The following is a 24,421-nucleotide window of genomic DNA, read 5'->3' as shown; positions in this document are numbered from 1 at the left end:
AGTAAGGTAAACGTCCTTCATCTAACAAATATACGTATGCAAGTATATGCGTTCTACCTGTGGTTATCAATATTAAACAAATCATTCCCCAAGACAAACTCAAGGACAACATTAACGCCAAAACAATCCAGACCGAAAAGAATATGAACATGTATTTATACATAACAGCAGCTAAGTGCCAAATGTCCAGCCGCCATTCTTCTTCAGTGCCTCTCTCTGCTCGATATCCCACCGGATCTCTTCTGTCGTCAATCCATCTGTACCACCCCAATTCGCGCTACTAGTTCGATCCCTAAATTTCTTCAGCCGCTCCTTATTATCTCTAAATATCTCCTCCATGCGCAATGGGGCAGTAGGCCCGAACACCATCTCTCCATCTTTGCCTTCCTGCTCGATGAGGATGGTTCGGAGGTTATCTGCTTTCGCCCACTCGGGTACGTGATACGGTTCCGCCTCGGAATCTTCTTCTTCGCTGTCTGTAGGGATTTCGGGGAGTTTGATATTTTCACCATTGGGATAAGCTGGCGAGCGGGCAACCTTGTGTGCTGGTTTGTGTCCAGGGGTTTTGTGAGCGGCTGGAGGTGGTGGATTTGAGTCCGCGAACGGGATTTTGCCACTTGCGAACTTGGACATCTCTAATAGCTGAGCCGATCGGCCGGCTTGAGGGTGACCTGGAGTCTGTAGCGGGCGGGCTGGGTTCGTCGGGTGCTTGAACACTGGCAGTCCAGCTTGGCTATGTCCCATGGTTGGTGCACCTGCATAGCCACCCGGGAATGCTTGTGCTTTAAGTTCCTGTTCTTCAGTCAGCTATCGCTCCATCATCTATGAAGTTGGACGTGCTTACTTTTCGAACATTAGATTGACGAATTGGAGGCGCCATTGTTGGTCGCATAGGGGGTTCAGTTGCAAGCTCGTCGTCGGTCTTCCTCCGCTTTCCCGATACTGTTCGCACTGCCTCCTCTTCATTCGGACGCTTTGGCGGCTTGGCCGGGTTTATCATCGGCTGAGGTCGAGAAGGTGGTTGAACATTATTCAGTCTAGAAGCAGGCCTAGCTGGGCCCATATCCGGTCGTTGGGAAGACCGAAAGCTAGACTTCTCCTGATGGGAAACGAGGGACTGAAAAGAATCACATCAGCATCATCACAGCACGAATGGATGACGTTTACTTACCGTGTCGTTGGCCGGTGGAGGTTGTTGATTTCTCTGCTGATGTGCCTTTCGTGCATTTTCGAGCCTCCGCTTCTCGATTGCTTGTTTCTTCGCAGCACTCTTTGGATCCTCCAACATGGCCGCACGCTCTCGTTCCCTTCGCTCGGCTTCCGCGCGAAGTTGTTCCTGGCGACGTGCTTCTTCGAGATTTTTGCGCTCTGCTTCTCGTCGCTGTTGTGCCTCACGACGTTGCTACCGATTGTTAGTACCAGGATAAGTATACAAAGGCGAAATACTTACTTGTTCTCTTCTCTCAGCGGCCAAGGCTGCCTTCGATTTGGTGCTGCTACCGGTAGTTGAACTCTTAAAACTATTTGTTGAAGTGCTGGTATGAGAAGAAGCAATGCTCGCCTTTTTGACTGACGGCTGCTTCGTCAGAGTCGGTGTGGGAGTGGGATCTTGAACGCTAGGCGCACTTGAAGGAACCGAATTTAATGGAATACGCTGAGATAGCGTCCCTATTTTGATAGAAACTGGCTGGGGTTTTGCCTTCTGTGTCTCCCGCGTCGGTTTGACCGGTCGACGCTCATTCTTCTTTGGTTGTGTTTGGGGAAACCCGTAAATTGGAGCCTTAATTTCCTCTTCACGACGATCCTCCAAGTCTCTGGTTGCAGATCTGGGTGGTGCCTGCACCTTCTTCGGGCTTGACTTGATTCCTGGAGATGGAGGAGGAACAATAGCCTCCAATCTTTGTATGCCAGATGGCGGGTTGTGTGGGGTTTTAGGGTGGGAAGTCCTTGCTTTTTCTGCCTCTCGTTCCTTTTCCAATTGTTCCTGGATACGCTGGCGTTCTCTCATCTCCTGTTCTCTGCGTCTCTCTTCACGTTCCGTAGAACTCCGAGTTCGACGGCCCTGTTGTTTCACCGGGCTCTCGGGCTCATATTGCTGTGTGGAAGCCTGACTAAAGGTGCCATGCAGACTTGGGTAACCTGTGGGTTTTGAGCGCATCGAATTGGGTGATATGGCTTCTTTCGCTGCAGCGGACGCGCCAGCGCTGCTGCTAAACAATCCTTTGGCAGATTTCATTATAGATTGGAGCTTGGACTTGGATGCACTTAGAGGTCCTTCATAACGTTTTGGAGAGCCCGTGGGAGTAGTAGAACTTTTGGGGGTGCCATCGAACGTGGTGGATTTATGCAAAGACCCAGCAGTGCCGGGACGTGGAGAGCCAGCAAGCGAAGAAACAGAGGCTGATTTACCATGTGAGATAAATGATCTTGGCGCCGGAGACCGTCGTTCTGGAGTTCCTGTACGTAAGGATCGAAGCTTCGCATACTGATCTTGGTTGGAAGAAGACGGACTCAACTTGGGTTTCTCCGCGATCTCTACACTACGATCCCGGGCAAATTGCGAATGTCGAGCAAAGAACGGTGAGCTAGGTGGCATGGATGAATCGCCCATTCTTGGTGATTCCTCGCGAGCCAACTGCTTTGGACCATCGGTCGAAGGTCCATGGCGAGAAGGTGGGAGCTCAGGGTATGCAATCTGCTGCGCGGCTGACGAGGTGGCCGATGCAATAGACTTAGTGCTTCTCGTCGACTGAGTCTTACCAAGCATATTGATCTTCTCATGAAGGAGTTGTGTGGACGACTTGTTATGAAATTTGGTCGCCCTGGTGTCCGAGTCCGACTCTTCATGCGTTGGTGCGCTGATGTTCTCCTCCTTGTTTCTTTCCTCGTTGAAAAACTGTGTCATCCTGGCTCCTCCAGTTTGGCGACCAAAGTAGCCATTCTTGGCCGGATCAATCTGGCTTAGTCTTGACATTCTGGTGCCTCCCATGCTCTTCTTCATCAGCGGTTCTCTGGCAGGGAGAGATGCAAATGTGAGACTGCTCTTCCGGAGAAGAGGGCGTCCAGGGGTCGACTTTTCGGACGGAGAACCTATATCATCGAGATGATCAAGCATCGTGTCATGTTCTGGTGGTCCTGAAGCTGGCGGATGATAAGCGTGGGAGAGCTGGGGCTGTGCCTGCGGGGAGGTATCATGTGCTTCGGGCTGAATGGTAGGATATACCGGCTGTAAATAGTTGTGATGCTGGGGGGCTTGCGAGCACTCGAAGTCCATGGGTTCGACAGTATTTTCTTTGCTCGCGGCGACCTCTCTTGCCGAATGGAATGAATCCTCTGTTGTCCGGCGGGCAATAGAGGGACTCTGGTCACCATGATCTTCTGCCAGTAAAGTTGACTCATCAATACGCTGCGTTGCAGTCTCTTGCTCCGGTTCCTGTTCATGTTCCTGTTCCTGCTCCTGTTTTTGCTCTTGCTCCGGTTCCGGTTCATGTTCCTGTTCCTGTTCCTGTTCATGTTCCACTTCCGGCTCATTTTGAGTCTCCTCGGCTCCCGGGTCGGGCTCGGTGGCCTGAGAAGAGACTACATGCATATGGTCATCATCAGGTATATCATGGTAGCCCGAGTCAGTATTGTAATTTGGATTGGAGTTCTGGCTCAGAGTTGACAATGGCCACTGCCGTTTCGAAGGTGATTCCTTGCGAGCAGCTAGTTTTGAGATCTCCTGCTGGAATCGGTTTGTCGGGAGAGGACTATTTTTAGCATTCTGTAAAGAGAAGATATCGCTCAGGGGCTAGCGTTCGATGTTAGACTCGATAATCCTCGAACTTGAGTTGCATGCAAGAACAACGGGGGATGGTGGCATGTAGTTTGACTTACAACACGCGCCTGCCCAGCGGGAGTCTTGTGCTTTCTGATCGTGCGGGGCGTTTTACCGCGAAGTTTTCCGGGAGTTTTGAATATCTCGGTAACATTGCTGTGCCTGAGTGAGTAACGCACGGTCCAACGTTGAGCAGCATGACACAGGACACGTACAGTTGGTTTCCCCGGAAGACCTCCGCCATGTGCTCGTTCAGCCAATCCAATTCATGTCGAACGGGGAATTCAACCTCCTCCATCTCCTGGTCCACCAGATACATAATGTTTTCCTTTTCTGCCGCGATCCATTCTGCGGAGCCGACCGGCTTCTGCAGCTTGAAGGCCGTGGAGGCCATGGTGTAAACAAACGCGCAATAGAGGGCGAATAGGGCGACACGACGGCGAGCTTGAAGGAAAATAAGATGCAGTATGGGGAGAAAAGACGGCTAGGTACGTCTCCCGTGCAGCATCCTCGGGCAGCGGAAGACTCGACGTGTGTCTGTGGGCGGGTGTGTTCGTCCGTTCGGCGGTGGTTGTTCGTTGCGGTGGTTTGTCGTTCGTCTGTTCGAGAGATCAAAACACACCAAAACGCGAAATCACGTGGTACATGCTGACTAACGAAACGCGGGTGACGGAGAAAGATAAAAATAGAAGCGAGAGAGAGAGAGAGACAAAAAACAGGATTAAAGACCAAGGGGAGAGGAAGAGGGTAGCGGAGCGAATATTGATCGTTGCCATGGTCTGCTGCAGCCATGCCGTTTGCTGCGGGATGGGATGCCTTTCGGAGCTTCCCCGGAGTGGCCCCCAAACGAACAAAGCTTCGCCTCTAATGCGCATCATTTTTGCCCCGGAATTGCCGAGCCGAAAGCAGCTTCAAGCTCGCTGCCGGCGATCTCAGGTCAATAAATATCAAATGACCGTCTGTAGTTCTACCTGTAAATGCCGAATTACTCTTCATTGTACATCATATAGTGATCAAACACGACACCAATGGCATCAAAGCTCTTCTCCCGCTCCCTCCTCTCCCTCGCGTGCCGCCAACTGCCCGCCTCACAGCAGGCAGCTCGTGCACGGGGCGTACAGCAGCTACTGTCCCAGACACGGGCATTTTCCGCGTCGTCACCTGCTAGAATAATGGATTTAAGCTGTTTCACGCCAGAGCAGCTGATGGTCAGAGATGCTATATCAAAGATCTGCTCGAATTTCCCCGATGTAGGTTTACGCTATGCGTTTCTTTCAAAAATCGTCCCGTCGCCAGGGAGACCAGGAAAGTGAAGGGGTTAATCGCAGTTCTTGGAACTATATAGGAATACTGGGCGGAGCGCGATGAAACCGGAGAATACCCCCATGAGCTCCATGCCGCTCTTGCAAAAGATGGCTGGATAGGCATCGCCCTGCCGGAGGAACTGGGCGGCGCAGGACTCGGCATCTCAGAAGCTACCATGATGCTGCACACAATCGCTCAGTATGATATACACCAGGGATACCCAATTGCTTGTCTCGAGTCAAGAGCGACTCACATGGCGTCTTCCTAGGAGCGGTGCCGGGCTCGCGGGCGCTCAATCAATCCACGCCAACGTTTATGCCACCCAGGTAAGCATAATCTCTCTCACCTATACGCCAACTTCAATCATATTATACTCATAGGAATACAGCCTGTCGCCAAATTTGCCACGGAAGAACAGCGACAACAGATGTTACCCAAACTGATAGCGGGAGAATATAGAACCTGTTTTGGAGTGTAGGAAAAAGAGGACTCTCAGGGGATGACAGGACTGCTTGGCAGCTAACAGGTCACTAGGACGGAGCCGAACACCGGGCTGGAGACGCTCAAACTTCGCACTACGGCAACCAGAGACGGCGACCACTACAGGGTGTCGGGCCAGAAGATGTGAGAGCCACATATCTCCTACCGACAACGTGCGTTCGCTGATGGCTTGACTAGATGGATATCCTCCGCGCAGGTCGCAAAGAAGATGGTCCTTCTCGCCCGGACGACGCCCATTGAAGAAGTCAAAAGGCCATCTGAGGGCCTCTCGCTCTTCTTCATCGACTTTGATAAAAATGCACCGGGTCTTGATCTCAGAAAAATCAAGAAAATGGGTGGCCGGAGCGTTGATGCCAATGAAGTGTTCTTCGACAACTACCGCGTCTCCGCCGATACTCTCATTGGAAAGGAAGGCGAGGGTTTCAAAATCGTGCGTCGGCCCCGTCTTCTGGATTACCGTGGGGGAGAATGTCCTTTTTACTCATCTCCTTACCGCAGGTCCTTCACGGGATGAATGCCGAGAGGTGTCTGCTTGCGGGAGAGGCCCTGGGATTGGGCTACGTGGCCTTGGAGAAAGCAGCCAAATATGCTAAAGAACGCGTCGTCTTTGGCCGCCCGATCGGCCAGAACCAGGGCATCGCCCACCCGCTGGCGTCGGCGTACATGAACCTAGAGGCAGCCAAGCTAGCAACCTACCATGCTGCGAGACTTTATGATGCGAGCAAGACGGACAAATCCATCTCGCAGCATACGGTCGGGGTGGCCTGCAACTCCGCCAAGTTCCTTGCAGCGGAGGCGGCATTCACTGCTTGCGAGAGAGCCGTACGTGAATGACCTGACTTTTTTCTTTTTTGTCACTTTTTTTTTCTCCCGTTCCCCCTTCCTACTAAATTAACGGTCGGACAATTTCAGGTCCTCGCACACGGCGGAATGGGATATGCCCAGGAATTCCACGTCGAGAGATATCTTCGAGAATGTTTTGTGCCGAGAATTGCGCCCATTAGCCGGGTAAGTGCAGTTGGAAGTCTCTTCTTTTTTTTTTTTTTTAACCCACCTGCTAACGGGCTTGATTGGTAGGAGATGATTATGAATTTCGTCAGCGAAAAGGTTCTCGACCTCCCTCGAAGCTACTAGATGGACATCCGGGTTATCTGTACTTTCAATAGGTGCGTTTCATTGTCATTGTCATTGTCATTTTCATTTTCCTTTTTCCTTTCTTTTTTTAAGCGTTAGATTGTTAGTTATACCATGGGAATGGAATAGAATTTCTTCTGATGACAATGCCACCTTAGCCATAATACAGAGTGGGTGTTGTGCGATCGGACATTTTCTCGCCTCACGAGCTGGCGGTTGTAGGGATCATCCTATTAATAGAATAACTACTCACCCGTTTGTCACATGCAAGCAGAGGGAGCAGGCATCAGCGATTCAGAGTGAGAGTGAGTGAGAGAGAGAAGGGCGGGAGAGAGAGTGAGAGGATAGCAGGCGGCAGAGGACAGAGGACAGATGGCATCTTGAATAGAGAAAAGAAAATGTCTACATCAGAGAGAGTGTATTTATACCTAGTTGAGAACGTTGGAAGACAAAACGGTTGTTGTTGTGACTGATTTTCCTGTTTGTAACGATTGCATCACTCCCTAAAAACAAAGCAAGATTTCGCACTCTCACCAACAAACCAAACCAACCTCAAACACCAACTCTGTCTTCGTCCTCTTCATCCTCTTCTTCCTTTTCTTCCTTTTCTTCTTCTTTCGCTCATTCTTTACTTTCTCCCTTGACTAACTACATTATATTTGCTTACCTATCTTCTTCCACCCTGCCCAACTACCACAGCATCGAGACAAAGAACAAGCTTACCCTGGAGAACTGCGCCCACAATGGCTGAATCTGCTCCGAGTGATATCCCACACACAGGTAAGAACCAACATCATCCATGCTGTTCTTTTCTTTACTTGAGCTTTGTTTGGCTCTCTTGTGCAATGGTAAATTGCTGCTGCACGACTGGAGGATTGACAACCGAAGAATGTAAGGTGAGTAGGGGCTCTCCGACCCTGCCAGATGTTCAGCTCCCCAGACACTGACAACAACTCGTCGTTTCTACACAGTCACTCACCGGCAACCTGGACTGAGGAGCATCACATCCTGACCCTTCATCATAGAGAGCCTTGCAAGTGATGTAGTGTGCACTCTAACGATGGTGTGTATCAAACCTATGATTCAGCTGATCTCTTCAACCTTCCACAAGTCTTACGATCTTTCTAGACTTCACAGGGGATACCGATCGCAGATCTACCAACGGAAGTCCCGAGAAGACCGCGCCCGGACAGCCCTTGACTCGTACGTATCTCTTTGAGCTGATTCCTGCTCTTCCGCTTCCTCCGGCTGACGTTTCGGATCAGACTACCACTCCCTCGTCTATAGCTTGCTCAGCGTGAGCTCCCCCCTCCTTCTAAGTCTCCGAGATACAGCGGTGTGCGTGTATGCGACATTGACGGGTTTACTGACGGGAGATAGTGGGAGCGCCCTCAAACCACAGCTGCCTCCTATGCCAGCGTCGTGGCTATGATCATTGCAGGTCGATATCTTCCATTGCTCCGCTGGGCCTTGAAGCTACTATACATTTCCCTTGGATGTGAGTTGTAGCTTTCGGAGTTGCTAGAGACGGGAGCGAATCTGATTTCTAAAACTCCCTTGATTAGTCACGGCGATTGTCGAAGTTAGTGGACGAGCCATCTTCGGTCGCGGCTTGATGAGCAATTCTCGTCCTCGCAAGTACTACACTATCCCCAAGGACACGGTCGAGAGCGTGCTTGAGGACCTCGAGCAATTGATGGACTTTTTCCTCATCGAGTTCCAACGCATTCTGTTCGTCGAGAACCTGTCATATACTCTTGCCGTATGTCTCCCCCCAAACAAATCGCGTCCATCTCGCATTTCTATGCTGACTTTCGCAGACTTTCTCGGCTGCCCTTACATCGTACTGGCTCGTGCGGTTCCTACCACTCTGGGTTCTGGCCCTCATTGGCGTGACGGTTGCCTACCTTGGACCTCTGTTTTATCTCAGCAACAAGGAGTTTATCGACGAGCAGATCAATGTTCTCCAGGAGATGATCAACTCCCACGCACGGGAAGTCAAGGAGATGGCAGAAGCCCAGACCAGCCAGGCCACCGGCATTGTAAAACATTATGTTGGTGAATATCGTGCAAAGGCCCACGAATACGTCGTCACTCCTCTCGCCCACTCGGCATCCCCGAAGCAAAAGCAGGAGCACATCCTGGACACCCCAGTCAAGGCCGAGCCTCAGCCAGGCCCGGCTGCGATTGAGCATCCAGATTTCCCGGCGGCTCCACAGACCGAGCTTCTCCCTCAATTCCGTGAGGACACAAAGGAGGAACACGCAGAGCCTGCTCCAGAGCCAGTCGCTGCGATGTAAGCCGCCTTTGAAGGGTCGCCTCGGGTGCAATCAAGAGGTAATTCCTAACAAAAGGGGACCATCCACTTTCCGACAGACTGGGTGGATCACAATGGGATACCCCTGCGAAATTCGACGAGTTTGGATGTTTTCTTTTCTTGGACGGGGAGGAAAGCCATGTTTTCAAAAGCGACAACAGTTTAGGAGATTGTATTTTCATTTTCATTCTCATTCTCTCGGTTTTCCCGCATGAAATTCGAGCCAAAAAAAAAAAAAGGCGCGCAACAAATGGTGTATTTTCATTCTTGTTCTTCTTTCTCATCCCACTTATGTATGGCTCTATTAATGTCTTCATATGATTCCTTCTACCCCCCGGTCTGCAGTACCATGGCGCCTGCGGGTTTTGTTTCTTCGCGTCTCTGTGCTTCTCTGTAATTATGTAGTATGAAGCATCCGTCTGCGGCATTTTCCCTGCTCCGACGATTCTCTCGAGCTCTGCAATGGCTCCACAGCATCTACCAGCTAGTTAAAAGTTGTCTGAGGTTCCGCTGGCGTGTGCTGCATGTCGCGCCCTCTGCGTTTGCCATCTGGTTTCGGCCGTACTGTTGGTTTGGTCGACGAGATCCTGTTCACTAGTCAAGTAGCTTGCTCGTACTGCAACCTCACCCACATTCCATCTTCCGTTTCACATCATCAACTCTGTTGTTCGCTCGCTCGTACACAACATGTCATTTTTTTGGTCCGATGACGACGTCGCGGAAGGGTCTGTGGAGCCAAGCAGGGTCAAAAGCCACTCTCGCCTCCCTGCCGACCGATCGACGTTGTCAGTGGAGATCGCCAGTTCGTCAACACGCCCGTTTGTGCAGCGATCCCCCGTGCCAGCGCCGTTGCGATGGGCAGGTCTGCTCCACGGCCTCCATCGCAAGCTCCATATTTTATTTTCTCCTAGGAACCGGACGTGTTTTCGGATTACTAGATGTAGAATTCCGCAAGCATGTGTGCATGTGCTCAACATGCCGATCGGCGGGCTGGGGTTTTGGGCTTGGGGGTGATGCATGCCTTTCCACAGATACACTGCCTGATTTTCTACATTTTAGTGATGATGATGTCCCGGAGTGTTTCCTCCGTTATCATCATGTGGTCATGAAAGCCATCACCGTCTTCAGCGACCAGGAACCACGCCACAAGGACAAGCTGCCATCAACGTCCCGTCACGTCCCGTGGCAATACTGTAAACTTCCCGGATCTACGCAAGAGTCCGTGAAACGGGACAGGGAGATGTTTTTTTTCCCCCGGAATATCTCCTTTTCTGAAAGATATCATGGCTTTCCATTTTTGTTCCCCCCGTGCCACGAATGCACCCCAGTGGCACCCACGGAAGATTGTGATGGACAGCACTTTTGCACAGGCTGGAGAATGTTTCCCCGCTGCAGTGGCTTCCTTCGCTGTTTTAGCTTGTTAGATACCTGCAGAATCATGCTGGATTGGGATATCCGCAGTCTCCACCGTCTCTCCCCCAGTTCCGTCGTCGGAGCGCTCCACAGAGCCATGTGCTCCAGGTGTTCCCACAGTATAAATAAAAAAGGAATCTCTGTGCTCCAGAGATGGTGTAGTAATGCTTCAGCTCTCTCTTCCCCAATCGTGGTTATACTCCCTTCCCACTTGTCTTCCTTTCCATAGGAGGGGACAAAGCTCGCCCGATGAAGTATCTCGGCCTCATCATCGCAGCATTGCTGCCTATCACCCCTCTGGCCGCACCTCAGCGTCGCTGCGGACCCGTCGAAGAGTTCTATAATCCCAGACGCGAGGACTGGATCAAATACAACACTGACGGCTGGTTCCATCAATGGATCGAGGAGGTCTGGACCAACCCTAACACCTCAGATCAACGGAATTCTCTAGGTCTCTCAGCGACTTTGGGTCAGTGGGCGCTCGGAGACGACCGCTGGACGTGCAAGGACGATGGTTCAACCAACAACTGCGACCTGAACGTCTGCGACAACCGTGTCCTCAATGGAAAGGGCGCGTCCACTCGCAACGCTTACTACACCTTGAGAGCCATTAGCAACCTTCATAACTACTTCTTGGGCGTTGGCCAGGCTTTTGAGACCAGCGTCGTGTCTGCTGCTTTTGCCAAAGATTCTTGGGCTTCGCTATTCTACGATGGAGATGGCGGCAAGGATGCTACGTATCTAAAGGAGATCCTCAACGTTGTTGCCACACTCTTTGGCGTTGCTGGTGGATTAGCTGCTCTGGGAACCCAGGCAACTGCTGCTACGGGTGCTGTCGCAGCCTCTTTGGTCGCCGGCTCGATGACTTCTACCTATCATGCAGTCAACCCGTAAGTCTTCATCTCCACAGCATAGTGATTGTTCTGAGACTACGCCTTGCTGAAAATTCAATCTAGAGAGGATGAAAGCTTCCAGATCAGTGCTGAGCTCGGCGAGGCCCTGGGTCAGCTAACGCTGGACTGGGCCAACTCGCGTATCAGGGGCAACAATGAACTCATGGATGGCAGAACCTTTGGCGATATGTACCTCGACACTTGGCTCAAAGATGGTTTCTGGGTAGATTTCACCGGCGTCGATAAAGCCACTCTTTCTGAAAACACGTTTACTGCACTCAAAGCCATCGCAATCAATAGCATCTGGAGAAAGCAGCGTGTATTCATCGTTGGTGGCGGCTCTTGCGGTGATGGAGAGGGAGTCGGTGAGGGTACCTCCGAACAGTTTAATGGACGGTACATGCTCTGCGAAGATGGCAAGGCGTGGTACTTGTATTATTGGCAAGAGAATGACTTGCACACATTCTGGGGCTGGACTGCTCCACCATGGGGAGGCGACCGTCTCGGTGCTGGCGCCTTTGAAGGCATTACACCGCAGGTAAAGCGATCACACCCCCCCCGGGGTTTTTCTTTTTTAATAAAAAAATAAAGGATAATCCTGGTTCTAATACCAAAAATAGGACGTGATCCGATCCTCTATCAAATCCCACCGCGCCGGTGGCTACGACTACTCCGCTGAAACATTCTCATCCCGCATGACAGAAGCCTACAAAAACGGCAACAATCCTTTCTCTGAAGGTCCCTCCATGGAAGGAATCTGGACTATCCCTGTCTGCGACGTCTCTGCGGCCATCGAAAACGACTACTGCCCCAACAAGCAATATATCCTGCAGCCATTTGGCAGCGACAAGCGGCAGGTGTGGTGCTGCCCGATCTGCGAGGGCGATATGCAAAAGAGTCTGATCTTCATGGATCGTGCGCATTTGTCTGATACAGATGATCCCGTGTATGGATGTCCATGCCCAGTGGGCAAGGAATGTGGGAATGCAGAGAAGACCTGGAGGGCCTTGGAGGGGGAGAAGATCCCCAGTGATTGGCAGCGTGATCGTCCAAACGGTCCAAAGGACGTTTAGGTAGGCGATTAGAATGTTATATACTAATCGATATTGGCGATCGAATTGTGATGGACCCTGGAACAAAGCTCTTTGATTCAGGACATACGTATCAAGTAATGCATGTTTTATCCTCGAATTCAATAATTTGCGGTAAGCTTCAGAAGGAGCCAAAAGGTAGTCCGAAATTAGTTATTAAACACTAAATATCAGTTCGGAGAATCCATCCACCTTTAAATCAAACGAACTCAATCCGGAATTAACATAGAGGAAGACAGCTGATACAAAACATCGGCCAGCGGAAGAAGCGGAGAGCACTTTTAGAGAGCAAAGTCATGGTCTAGCCTCCTGACTCCAATACCTGAGTTCCATCCCGGAGCTCATAACCCATACTCAGCCAATATCTGCCAACAGTATCCCAATCAATAACGCATAACAAGAAAGTCCCTCCTTTAATGTGCATAGCTGCCGTTTTCAGACTTCCAGCCAAATGAGTGAAAGACACGATTAGATTGATAAACACGAAAGCCAATTTCTTTCTCCCACAGTATCCGAAAACACATTGCAGACCCTAAACCTTCCCAAATGAACACATGGAATGGGGGAACAATCTCTCCATTTCAGGCGTATCAACCAAGAGAGGATAAAATAGAGTTAGGTATCTCACGTCGACGCTCGACGCTTCTTCCGCTGGGAATCATCATCCACCCCCACAGCTTCCTGCATATGCAATCGCATCAGCATATACGCTGCTCTTGCATCATTCGTCAGCGGTAAAGGAGAATTCCTCCTTCTTAGCGGGTCGTCCGGCTCAGAGTCCGAGGACTCCATCATCGATCCATCATCGGTATAGGAGCCATCGCTTGATTCGGATGCAGCTGATTTTGGTGGCAGACTAACGTCATCAGCGACCGAGTCGGATTCATATAGAGCCGATACCCTTCGTCGCCTGTCGTGAATGCCCGAGAGGGAGGCGAGAATCTCCCCGGGCGACGGTATACTAAGTTGCGCCGAGGATGCTGTCCGCAAAGAGTTTGTAGCAGTCCAGCCACTGTGGGGAAGTGCGCGAGGCCGGCAATATTCGCGACTGGCAATTTCTTCGTCATGTTCGTAGTTGACCACAGGCTTGCGAATATGTTTAAGCCTTAGGTTCTTCGCATGCGCGCGGGCCGAACCTTCAGTGCCTGGGAAGTATGCAATAGTGTTCGGCAATAAACTGGGCGAACTTCGCTTTGTTTCTAGATGACGCAAGCGATCTGCAGTGCTAGCGGCTGATCGAATGATCTCCGGATCAATGATCATTCTGCCAAACCTTTCGTCACTTGGTGGAATGCATATTGATATAAATTCCCTCCCGAATAGTGGCGTCAAGGCATATCGGATCCTCCAGCAAAACGTAGCCGCAACGGCTTTAGCTGCCTCAAAGGGCATCCAATACCCTATCTATCATTAGATAATTATTTACTTAGAAAGATGAAGAAAACGAAAGCGAAAGCCTGGCTCACCCTGTGCGGCTAGAGCTCCGCCCGTGATACTATGACATATCTCTCGAAGGCCTCGGTTTGCATCGAGCATCTTTCCTGGAGCGGTCTACGTGTCTATTAGCAAGGTTTGCATAGCGAACATTCCCATTCAGATTCTCAAACGTACCTTGGGGTAGTTATTGCATTTAAAAAGCGACGTCGTTCGAACGAGGCCAACGTTATAATCCCACATGACCGTATGTATTTTATCTTCACCGGGGATTCTGAACGTATATTGGAAAACTAGGCTCTGTTATTTAGATACATCAAACAAAAGTATAATGTGACTTACCTTCAAAGCTTTCCCGTCCAGTCTTTTCAAGAAATGACTTCTTTTCGCTGTTGTAAGGTATATGTCGAGGGAACTCTGTAATGTGTCCCATCGGATGGATTTCAAACTCTCTATGAGCGTTTTCTAGCTCTGTGTCTTGGTACTCACAGGGAGGATATCTGACTTCGCCCTTGACCTTTCCTCTAGTGAAGACGGCACCGTCCTTGGATAACTTTTGCCTTTTCTGTCTCTGTGGTGCTGTAGTAAAGTCTCTTGATCGACTGGAAGACGGCGTAGGAAGCTGATGGCTTCTCTGAAAATCTTCTGGTTCCGGATTTAGTAGGGATGCAATGGATGCCATTGTGATGGTGTCAAATAATGAATAAGTGCTAATGAGGCTATTAACATTGGACTCAAAGCTGGAGACTTGGTAAGGTCTAGCTCAGGCAGAAGTGTGAGCAGTGGAGAAGAGATAAGTTGACACCACAGATGCCCAGTGCCTCTGCGCCTTTCGCGAATGGGCGAGGACGAGGAAGGGCTTAAAACACTGACCAGTAAGAAAGACCTGGATAGATGAAACAAGCCAATCTCAGCCAATAAAGAGGATAATAGAGATTTGGAAACGCGAAGCTAAAGGGAAGCTTAAGCCAAATGCCGGTCTTTGCATTTGATGCCAAAACGAGACTGCGGCTTTTGACAATCAGGGGAGGATTGTGCAAAAACGCTGAAGCAAGTAGCATCCATAGTATCTCTCCTCGCACGGCCCGATACCTTTGTAAGAGCTACCCGAGACCTGTAAGAGCGGTATTTAGAAGCATAAAGTGCTCGTGGCCACTGACTCTTTTTTTTTTTTTTTTAATTAATGAAGGTAGCCACTAACGTTGATCTGCTAATTCGAGGCTATTGTGATGGTTGGCTAAGCGGAGTGCTAGAACAATGATTGGAAAGCCCAATAAAAGTGATATGGGCAGGTCTCAGAGAGCATGCTCGATCGATTAGCAATCCGCATCCTGAATCCGGAGATATTAGTGTGGGTTCAAAGATATGAAGTCATCCTGGCTACGGGATCTCATTGTCGGAAGCCATCGTCGTTTGTCGCACTTTGTCCGAACTGCCAATAATACTTGAGAGAGTCAATTTTTACCCTGACACCCTGACGGATGGGTTTAAGAAAAACTTTCCCAACAGCACAATAAAGATGAGGCGCCAAATAAAAGGGGAAAGGGGGAATGGAATGACCTGGTCTATGATTGCTAGGAACGTTGTTCTGGGGGCAGAACAAGGGAACACAATCATCGAGGCGAAATCCGTCCTAGGTTCCATCTGCAAGGAGCCGGGTCTAAACGGAGTGAGACATATCTGGGTTATTTGGATCGCTATTATTTAGGATATCAGAAGCTACCGCCTTCAGTTAGTCGTTCAGAGATTCGATCACTAGCATCGAGGAGGCCAGCAGAGATGTTAGAGGATGGCCAGCGTGCTGCAAGAATCAGGGGATACGCAAAGATGTTCGAGATCTGAATTTCCAGAAGCAAAATCTCGGGATATCCGTTTCGTATGTTGTTATATCGGCCCATAACCGCTCAGGATGGCCTAGGAGCAAGCGTGGCGATGGTGAAATACTCCATACCTAAGGGCGTTGATGTCAGACGGAATGGTCTAACAAAGCCTCAAGCTTGAAATGCGTGCGGAACATTGCAGTCTCGCAACTCGTGTCACGGAAAATTGCATTTCATACCCACAGATCCAATTCAACTGTCCCGAAACGTAAGACTGAAGAGAAACCGGTCAGATAAAACGAGCCAATCGGAGAATTCCTACAGCTCAAGGAAACGTAGGCCTAAAGCCATGGCACCCACAATTCTCATTCGCCTCTTCCCTGCTCTTTTATTCCCGCCTTTCCCCGTGAATGCAGGATACACAAACAGGCAGGGAGAAAACGGTATAATCTGATCGGTGCAACCTGATTACCCCGGATTCAAAGGAAGTGGTACTTACGCACCAGACCCGCTAGACATCCACAACCAAAGACTAGGTCTAGTCCAGGGAATGAACGGCCGGATGCTCCGCTCTCATTTTCGATCCCGTTGGCTTGCCGCGTTTGTTCCAGACGAAAACCGGGCACACAGCTTCCCGGGCCGTTCGTCCAGGGTTTCTAAGAGCAAGGTAAGTTCCTCACAGAAAACGAGATCGCGTGGGAAGTATTCTTCCATGCATCCAGAATTCTCTTCGATGCAATCACCCGTGGAAATTCTCAACGGCAGAAAATCCCCACCCACATGCCCACCAACCGAAAAGGGGCGGATTGAAGAGCCGTGCCTAATAAAATCAGGGAGCGAATGGACAAATTCACAAAGAAAGAAGGAAAAATGGTTCTAGAAAGCATCATGAAACATAGTTCCCATCCGCTTTGTGTCTTTCCACTCAGGTCTCATTCAGACCACACGTCAAAGCCCATATTGGCGGGAACTTGACGGTATATTATTTAGCTCCCACGATAGCTTCTCCGTGATACTGTCCAGAAATGCTGAAACAGCCTAGCTTCTTTACTTGGTTTCAGAAGCTAACTTTTGTTCTGTCAAGGGAAGCAAGCTCCTATGGCCGCGAAAGCTTCATCCATTCAGAAACCTCCTCCCAAAAAAAAAAAAAGGAAGAAAAAAAAAAAAAAAAAAAAAAAAAAAAAAAGAAATATTAGAAAAAGAAAAAGAAAGGAGCAAACAGCCGATGACACTGCCGCAGTGAAATCCGGGGCGGTGTCTTATCCGTCTGCCAGCAAGGGACGGCGAATAGCGGCTCCGGGAGAATGGGGTGGAAGCTCACTTTAGTTCTCCACGCGGAGCCTCGCGACACGGTGGAGTCGAACTGCTTTTGCCACTGTTTGTGGAACGAAATGTGAGTCAGGGCGGATGACGGATGTAAGTCTCTGGGATCAATTGCGATGTCAATGGAATAGGCTGGTGGTCGAGTGGGAGAGGGAAGAAGAAAATAAAGAAGAAGAAGAAGAAGAAGAAGAAGAGGAAGAAAAGGCGAGATGAAGTTGAATTAAGGTGTGATGTTGACCATCCCTGAACAGGAAACTTTCCGCCCGGCTCGACCTTTTTCCTCCAGTCGCAGCGCACATCGTCATATGTCATAGAGACGATAGGATACCTTTTCTTTTTCTTTTTCTTTTTCTTTTTCTTTTTCTTTTTCTTTTTCTTTTTCTTTTTCTTTTCCAGTTTCCATTTTCCATTTTTCATTCTGGCTAACGGGTTATTTGACCTTTACTTGTGCCGACCGAGCATGTAACCAAACCAGCGTGCGGGTCAAGAAGCTACGAAACCGCAACTTGGGTCCGTCATGGAAATTGACCTTCCTGGGATGCGTGAGCTAACTTACTTGTCACTCCCTTAACAGTCACCTTCATACTGCGTACATATGCACATACCTTGTCAAATATTCGAGTTACTGAGCCAGTGCAGAATAATTTTACGGTTCTAGAGAAGAACTTGACTCTAGTCTGGTGAACCCTTTTCGCCCGTCAAGAAATGCACAGCAGTGACCAATCAGGCGTGAAAGCGGGCAACATGCATGTAACTAACCGCCCCTGTCTCTACGAAATGCATGGCGGTATTTTCCTTTCCTTTTCTTTTCTTCCCCACGGTTCCCGTAACAGCGGGACCGGGCGTCTGCATTGGTTACAGCGGAACCAAGCCATGCGAAGCTAGGTCCCTGAGCATAAGGTTCCTGTAGTATTATTATACAGAGACAAGAGGGGAAATCTACGCAGATGGCTCGGGTAAGGGATGGGCAAGAATAATATTTGCTTGGGTAGTATACGTATAAAACCCACAAAATACACATGAAAGGCCACATATCAATACTGAGGACAGATAAACTCTGATCCAGGGCAAAAGGACGAATGAAACCTGTGTCTGCTGTAAGTTAAACCTGTTCATCCACCAATGTCCGACCAGTCCCCACCGGCCCAACCCCATAAAATACCCCCATCCAGGTAATGCGCCCACCCAATACTACCCGTTAAATGTCAGAAAAATCATCACTGGAAGAGGCGCTAGGGATTCCATCTTCACTGTCATCATCGATTACGTAGGTTGGCTTCTTCGCGGTTGCGGCTGCACGACGCGCCGGCCGGCCCCTTGCGGGAGCTGCAGCCGGAGCTTTGGCGGCCACTTCATCTTCGGATCCAGATGAATCGAGAATGTCATTGGCCATTGCATCGATATCATCGTCCGAAAAACCGTCAGCCAGTGCCTTGCTTGTTTTGGATTTCTTGGAGGCGTAGGCTTTAGCTGCTGGGGATAGTTGCAACTGCTTCGTAGACGCTGCTGCACGCTTCATCGGCGCCCTTTGAGTAGTCGTACGGGTTCCAGCCGAGGATGCTACCTTGGTCGTCTTCGCTGATGCCTTAGGTGCAGGCTTGGCTTTTGTAACCGCTGGCTTAGCCTTTTCGGGCACGGGCTTCGCTTCCTCATCTAAATCCATCTTTGTATCTTTTCCATCCTTGGGCTTAACGAGGAGAGAGCGGCGCGGCGAGTTCAGTGGAATCAGCTTCGAATAATCTGTTTCGTCGAGATCAAACTCCGTGCTGGCCTTTAGCGCCTTGGGAGCTGGTTTGGATCCGACACCGGCGCCAGGCCGTGAATATTCGGAAGAGAAAAGTGTGGGGGATCCTGAGACCGGATCTGCGCTCTTAGAATCTAGGCCTTTGACCATTTTGCTAACATCACCGAGCAAGTCATCGCCGTTGTCGCTCTCAGACGAGCTGGAATCATATACGATAGGCTTTCGGTTTGTGCGAGCTGCTCGCTGGCGTGGCTTTGGAACAATTTCAATGTCAGAATCGTCATCCTCCTTTGGAGCCTTCTTGGACACAGCGGTCGCTTTCTTTGCTGGCTTGGGTTTATAGTCATCGCTATCTGAGATTGCTGGAATGTCCGGCGACGGAGGCCTGGCGGGTTCCCGTGCCCTCTCGTCCGTCTCCTTAGAAAGGATGTCATCTTTATCATCTTCTGAGTCACTGAAGGCAAATGTAGTAGCCGCCTCTGGTTTTTTGCTCGAAGCGGCTCTCGATTTCTTCTGCGGTATGACTTCTGCTTCAAAATCCTCAGTCTCACTAGTACTATCAAGGCGCGTGGCTTTTGTTTTCGATTTTGCTGCAGGTTTGCTGAGATAGTCGAGGAGTCCGCCCTTGGGTTTCACTTTATTTACTACTGTCGCCTTCTTTGCCTTAGGTGCGAAGTCGCTATCGTCGTCATCCCCAAGTGCTTTTCGTTTCTTAGATGCGGGGCCGCGACCTGCCGTCTTGAGTTTCGTTGAAGTGCGTCTGCCGTAGCTTCGAGCTTTCTTGGCTCGCCGTTCCTCATCTTCGAGTTGGTTTCTCCATTCAGTTATGAATTCATCCAGATCCCGTTTCCAGAGGTCTTCCTTCGATAACTTAATGAGCGCGTCTATCTCAAGTTCTTTGTCGCCAATTTGACGAAGCAACTTCTCAACTCGTTCTTGGGTCAACGACCACAAGGGCATCTGAGCACACAAAGTTAACTTAATTTTACCAAGCCAACTGTGGTTCGGCCATACTTACACCAAGCAGGTAGTCGAAGACGTCTGAGCTGAGTTGCTCATCTTCTTCGCTCTCTTCTTCTTCAACAGCCGGCTCGTTTTCACCCTCTTTGGCTGCGTCGACAGCCTTTGGAATGGGCTTGAATCCCTTTTCTTTCAATTCCTCGATCAGCTTGGGCTTTCGCTTTTTGGAGATGACAAGTTTGCCGTCGATGATCATTTGTACGAATCTGGCTTGATTGGTGAATTTATCCAGTTCCTTGTGCAACTGAGCGAGTAGATGTTGCTAAACGAAATGTCAGTGTTATTTGTACACAGGATCAAAGACTTGATTTGCTTGATATTATATACCTTTCGTTTCTCGTAGAACCTGATTCGTACGGCATAGAAAGCTTTTAAAATGTCCTCCGCAGTGTCATATTTTGTGATCCGCCCTTCCGCGTCGAATGCCACCATATTTGTCGTGGCAATGGTCTTCGATAGCTTGAATCTCTCTTCAAGGCCATCTTCAAGCGCCTTCTTCATGTGCTTCTCATCCATCTGTATGATAAAATGGACTTTGCTATGTGTGTTGTAATCCTTATAGTCCTTGATAAAGGATGGTGCTTTCTCGGCCTTGATGATCTCCTCCAGCTTATCCTTGAAATCTTGAGTCCAAGTTCTGATAGGAAGCTCGGTGATCTCGACCTCACAATCACCGGTCTGCTTGATAATTCCGCTAAACTTGTATCGATCCCCCGACGCTGTTACTTCGCCGGTAAATCCACGGAACCATGGCTTCATCGGCACGAGAGATTCACCATCCATCAGACGCCTCAAATTGGCTACAACGTCTTCGGGGTTAAAGTTCGGGATAGATGTACTCCAGCCAGTGCCAATACCATCGGCACCATTTATCAGAATCATCGGTACAACAGGGACATAAACCTCGGGTTCAATGACCTTGCCGTCGTCGATGTTGCTCTTCAGCAAAGGTTCGTCGGCGGCATGGAATATGCGTCTTGCAAATGGCGAAAGTCTGGTATGGATGTAACGCGCACTGGCGCAATCGGAACCTCCTTGAAGACGACTACCGAAATTGCCGCTGGGCTCCAGGCAATTCACGTTATTCGATCCAACAAACGTCTGTGCAAGGCCAACAATAGTCTGCTGAAGGGAAGCTTCGCCGTGCTGATAGGCTGTCATGCCAGATACGTAACCACCAAGCTCAACAACCTTCATGTCCTTCTTCACGTTACGCTTAAACATGGCATACAGAACTTTTCGCTGCCCAGGTTTCAACCCATCCACAACCGAGGGAATCGAACGAATATTATCCGCCATGCTGAACAAGATCAGTTCTTTGTTAATAAAATCAGTGTACGTGATTTTATCGACGGAATGGTCGAGATAGGTGCCGGGTTTGAATTGGCGGAGCCATTCTTTCCGGTCATCTGCTTTCTTCTTGGAGAAGGCGAGGTCGATCAACTGCGCTTCAGTGTCTTGCATGGCGTGGAACTCCTTCAAGTGTCTATCCAAGTCTCGGAAGTACACCTCGGCGTCCTCCGTTGAACTGGTTCCCAGACCCTTGTAGTACTTCTTGTCCCACCTGCGATCGTGGCCGTGAGATTTTTTCCATTCTTCATATTCGGGGAGGGTGAAGAACGATTTGGACGCAGTAGGGTTCTTGGGATCGCCTTTCCAAACCTTAACGATTGGAGTAATGAATTCGATCAAGAAACCGGGAATCTTGAGCAGGCTGGGGAAAGCCACCTGAAGGTAATTGATCAGTAGACCTTTGATGTGGCTTCCGTCATGATCCTGATCTGTCATGATCATGAGATGGCCATAGCGAAGGCCCCGCGTGTCAGTATACTCTTTCTTGTGCTGCAAACCAAGGAAGTTTTTGATATTTTGAATTTCCTGGTTCTTGGATATCTGGTCAACGGACGCATCGCGAACATTGAGTAGCTTTCCCCGCAGCGGGAAAACACCAAAGAGATCAGGACCGACAACCGCTCTGCCAGCCATCGCAAGGCCCTTGGCGGAATCTCCTTCGGTGAGAATGAGCGTACAGTGGTGGCCTTCCTTTGTTCCCGCTTTGTTGGCGTCCGTAAGCTTCGGGTTATTCATACGGGCTCGACGACTTCCGTCAGTTTTCTTGAGGATCTGGTCCGCTTTTTGCTCCGCAAAATGCATGATGTTCTGCATGACCTGTGTTTTCAAAATCTTCTTCAAAAATTCTTCCGAGAGGACGCATTTGCTCCCGAACTGACTTTGCTTTGTGGTCAATTGTTCCTTTGTTTGAGAGGTAAATGCCGGATTAACGATCAGACAATTTACAAACAGAAATATATGGTTGCGTATTTGCGCAGGTTTCAAGAGGGGTCCGGTCTTGTTCTTTTTCTTCACGGCATCCGCTAATTTAGAGCAGATCTGATCACTGATATAGTTGACATGGGTTCCTCCAGAGGTAGTTGCTATTGAATTGACAAAGGACACCTGTTGGAACGAGCCATCCGACACAGCGAAGCCAATCTCCCATCGGGGCTCGGTGCTGTCTGTTACGATCTCGCTCTTGTCTGAGGCGGCCTCCTCTCCGCGCTCGCGTTTGATGGCCTTGGTATACATTTCCATGTACTTTTTGAAGTTGCTGATGGGAATTCTTGAGCCGTTCAGCCTGACGGTGACTCGGCAGGTACCTGCCAAGTCATAGACGCGGCGCTTCACCAGGGCTTCAAAATCTGCGTCCATCCCCTCCATTCCAAATTTCTTGAAATCAGGTTTAAAGGTGATCTTTGTGTAATCATTCCCTTTGGATTCTGTAATCTTGGCCTTTCCCATCTTGGACATGTTATCTTGCCACGTCTGCCTGTACTTCTTCTTGGACCTTGAATCAGCTGTCTCGACGGTAAACTCGGTGCTGAATATGTTACAAAGCTTGGCGCCGTACCCGTTTCGACCGCCGGTAACCTTTGCTTGGTCATCGTCGTAATTTGAGGACGTCAACAGGTGCCCGAAGATCAGTTCCGGGATGTAGATTTTTTCTTTCTGGTCAATTGGTCAACAGCTGGCCGCGGATGCCAAGGAATATGAGAGATGACATACCGAGTGGATCTCGACTGGAATACCACGACCATTGTTCCACACGCTAATTTCTCCGGCTTCCATATCGAGAGTGACTTTTATCTCACTCATGTTGTTGTCTCTCTGCTTGTTATCGGCAGCGTTGACCAGGATCTCATCAAATATTTTATAGAGACCGGGGACGTAAGAGACCTCCCGGTATTCCATCTGATCGGTGGTCGAGTTGTAAACCCACATGTTCTGCTGGGTGCGTTCGATAGAACCGATGTACGTGTCGGGGCGTTTGATGATGTGTTCGACTTGGGAAAGCTAGGCCTCCTGTTAGCTCTGAAGTTTTTTTTTTTTTGGGGGGGGGGGGGGGGGGGGGGGAGGGATTGTCTGGGAAGCACCTTTTGATATTGGTCGCTAGACTTTCCACTGCTCGCCTCGTTCGTGACCGATTCATTTTGCACAGTCGAAAGGGGGTTGGCGGTAGATTTTTTGGCGGCCCCTACGGCCTTACCCTTCTTGACGGGCTTGGGCGGCGTGTTCGAGAGGAGCGAATCATCGTCCAGCATGTCGACATCTTCATCGCTCGAGACATCGTTTTCGGGTTCATTTTGAGGGCGCTTCTTCACGCCGGTCGACTTGGAGGCGGCTTTGACCTTGAGCGTAGTCTGAGTTGCTTTCTTTGCGGGAGCCTTTGCCGTGGAAGTCTTCTTCGCGGCGGTCGTTTTCGGCTTTGCCCTGGCTTTCTAGTCTCGCGATGTCAGTGTGGAAGTTGGGGGGCACCCAGTGAGGGAGAAGGAGAGGGCTTACGGGCGCGGGGTCCGGCATAAAGTCAGAGCTCGCGCTCTCATCCTCAAAGACGGAGTCGATAGGGGAGTCCATGATCAGTCGATGACGATCACGAAAAAAAAGAGAGAGATTGGGCGAGGGGTTGGGATGCGAGTGAAGGACACTGCGCCGGCTCGATTCAGGACAGCCCAGCGGCGGCTTTCATGGTGTTTGCAGCGAGCGTGGGCGGCGAAGAGAGCGGAAGCGCTGGCTGGTCCCTGTGTTGTCTGTTGTTTGTTGTTTGTTGTTGACTTCATTTTTTTCCCCCTTCCCGCCGTGTTTTCCTCTCTCGGCGCCCCCTGGACGCGCCTCGGCTGAAACACGCCAGTCCGCTTTAGGACTAGCCAACGCGGAACATCAATCTTCCAAAAGACTAGACCGGAAAAGGAAAGATGAAAACACAACCGTGGATTTACATTTCTCCGCGCCGGATTTTTTTTTTTTTTTCTTTTTCTTTTTTTTTTTCCCGTCCGATTTTCAGCCTCAAGCTCGAGCTCCCTTGGCAGCAGACGAAACAGCGGGCGAGAACTCACGTAGAAGCCACTTTGACAGAGTGTTTACTGATGATATACAAAAGTGCAGCCGCAGGCATTAAGCGCGGACGTGTGGGGGGACCGGGTGGCATTGACTGAGCTGCACGCTCCACATCGTTGTCTCCCCCCAAAACATCTCGCGTGTGAACGGGGCGGGTTTGAGCATCTGCTCGTCGCATCCGACAACTCTCCATGCGGAGAACTCCTGCTTCGTATAT

General features: G+C 49.9%; 6 protein-coding genes across 6 annotated transcripts; 3 read left to right on the top strand and 3 right to left on the bottom strand.

Moving 5' to 3' along the window:
- Positions 1–112: 112 nt before the first annotated feature.
- Positions 113–4,211, bottom strand: D8B26_000628 (uncharacterized protein; the record flags this gene model as incomplete). The annotated part of the gene is made up of 6 exons (XM_003071001.2): positions 113–792; positions 845–1,117; positions 1,172–1,402; positions 1,451–3,790; positions 3,877–3,973; positions 4,033–4,211. The coding sequence occupies 6 exons, from the start codon at positions 4,209–4,211 to the stop codon at positions 172–174; spliced, it is 3,741 nt and encodes a 1,246-aa protein (XP_003071047.2). The 3' UTR covers positions 113–171.
- A 584-nt stretch (positions 4,212–4,795) lies between these two features.
- D8B26_000627 (uncharacterized protein) lies at positions 4,796–7,160 on the top strand. The gene is made up of 8 exons (XM_066123291.1): positions 4,796–5,067; positions 5,163–5,320; positions 5,391–5,448; positions 5,511–5,596; positions 5,657–5,746; positions 5,801–6,053; positions 6,122–6,631; positions 6,701–7,160. Exons 1-7 carry the CDS (start codon positions 4,846–4,848, stop codon positions 6,455–6,457), a joined length of 1,203 nt encoding a protein of 400 aa, XP_065979365.1. The 5' UTR covers positions 4,796–4,845; the 3' UTR covers positions 6,458–6,631; positions 6,701–7,160.
- A 140-nt stretch (positions 7,161–7,300) lies between these two features.
- On the top strand, positions 7,301–9,546 carry D8B26_000626 (uncharacterized protein). The gene is made up of 6 exons (XM_003070999.2): positions 7,301–7,537; positions 7,895–7,960; positions 8,023–8,054; positions 8,138–8,255; positions 8,323–8,519; positions 8,578–9,546. Exons 1-6 carry the CDS (start codon positions 7,501–7,503, stop codon positions 9,055–9,057), a joined length of 930 nt encoding a protein of 309 aa, XP_003071045.1. The 5' UTR covers positions 7,301–7,500; the 3' UTR covers positions 9,058–9,546.
- Positions 9,547–10,736: 1,190 nt separating this feature from the next.
- D8B26_000625 (uncharacterized protein) lies at positions 10,737–12,453 on the top strand (the record flags this gene model as incomplete). Its single annotated transcript, XM_003070998.2, has 3 exons — positions 10,737–11,377; positions 11,444–11,918; positions 12,001–12,453. 3 exons carry the CDS (start codon positions 10,737–10,739, stop codon positions 12,451–12,453), a joined length of 1,569 nt encoding a protein of 522 aa, XP_003071044.2.
- A 642-nt stretch (positions 12,454–13,095) lies between these two features.
- On the bottom strand, positions 13,096–14,587 carry D8B26_000624 (uncharacterized protein; the record flags this gene model as incomplete). The annotated part of the gene is made up of 4 exons (XM_003070997.2): positions 13,096–13,871; positions 13,938–14,022; positions 14,083–14,198; positions 14,248–14,587. The coding sequence occupies 4 exons, from the start codon at positions 14,585–14,587 to the stop codon at positions 13,096–13,098; spliced, it is 1,317 nt and encodes a 438-aa protein (XP_003071043.2).
- A 3,419-nt stretch (positions 14,588–18,006) lies between these two features.
- On the bottom strand, positions 18,007–23,724 carry TOP2 (DNA topoisomerase 2; the record flags this gene model as incomplete). Its single annotated transcript, XM_003070996.2, has 6 exons — positions 18,007–19,752; positions 19,811–20,074; positions 20,140–22,818; positions 22,876–23,163; positions 23,244–23,588; positions 23,653–23,724. 6 exons carry the CDS (start codon positions 23,722–23,724, stop codon positions 18,247–18,249), a joined length of 5,154 nt encoding a protein of 1,717 aa, XP_003071042.2. The 3' UTR covers positions 18,007–18,246.
- Positions 23,725–24,421: the final 697 nt, after the last annotated feature.

Source organism: Coccidioides posadasii, chromosome 1, assembly GCF_018416015.2.
Source record: "Coccidioides posadasii str. Silveira chromosome 1, complete sequence".
Taxonomy (NCBI): Eukaryota; Fungi; Ascomycota; class Eurotiomycetes; order Onygenales; family Onygenaceae; genus Coccidioides; species Coccidioides posadasii.
The sequence above is the reverse complement of the archived record's forward strand: the minus strand, read 5'-3'. Positions and strand labels throughout refer to the sequence as shown.

Excerpts from the sequence above, each read along its gene's own strand:
- D8B26_000627 (XM_066123291.1), top strand. The coding sequence starts at position 4,846 with ATGGCATCAAAGCTCTTCTCCCGCTCCCTCCTCTCCCTCGCGTGCCGC. Across the intron at positions 5,321-5,390 it reads ATGCTGCACACAATCGCTCA|GAGCGGTGCCGGGCTCGCGG; the intron begins GTATGATATACA and ends GCGTCTTCCTAG. Across the intron at positions 6,054-6,121 it reads AAGGCGAGGGTTTCAAAATC|GTCCTTCACGGGATGAATGC; the intron begins GTGCGTCGGCCC and ends TCCTTACCGCAG.
- D8B26_000626 (XM_003070999.2), top strand. The coding sequence starts at position 7,501 with ATGGCTGAATCTGCTCCGAGTGATATCCCACACACAG. Across the intron at positions 8,256-8,322 it reads ACTATACATTTCCCTTGGAT|TCACGGCGATTGTCGAAGTT; the intron begins GTGAGTTGTAGC and ends TCCCTTGATTAG. Across the intron at positions 8,520-8,577 it reads ACCTGTCATATACTCTTGCC|ACTTTCTCGGCTGCCCTTAC; the intron begins GTATGTCTCCCC and ends TGACTTTCGCAG.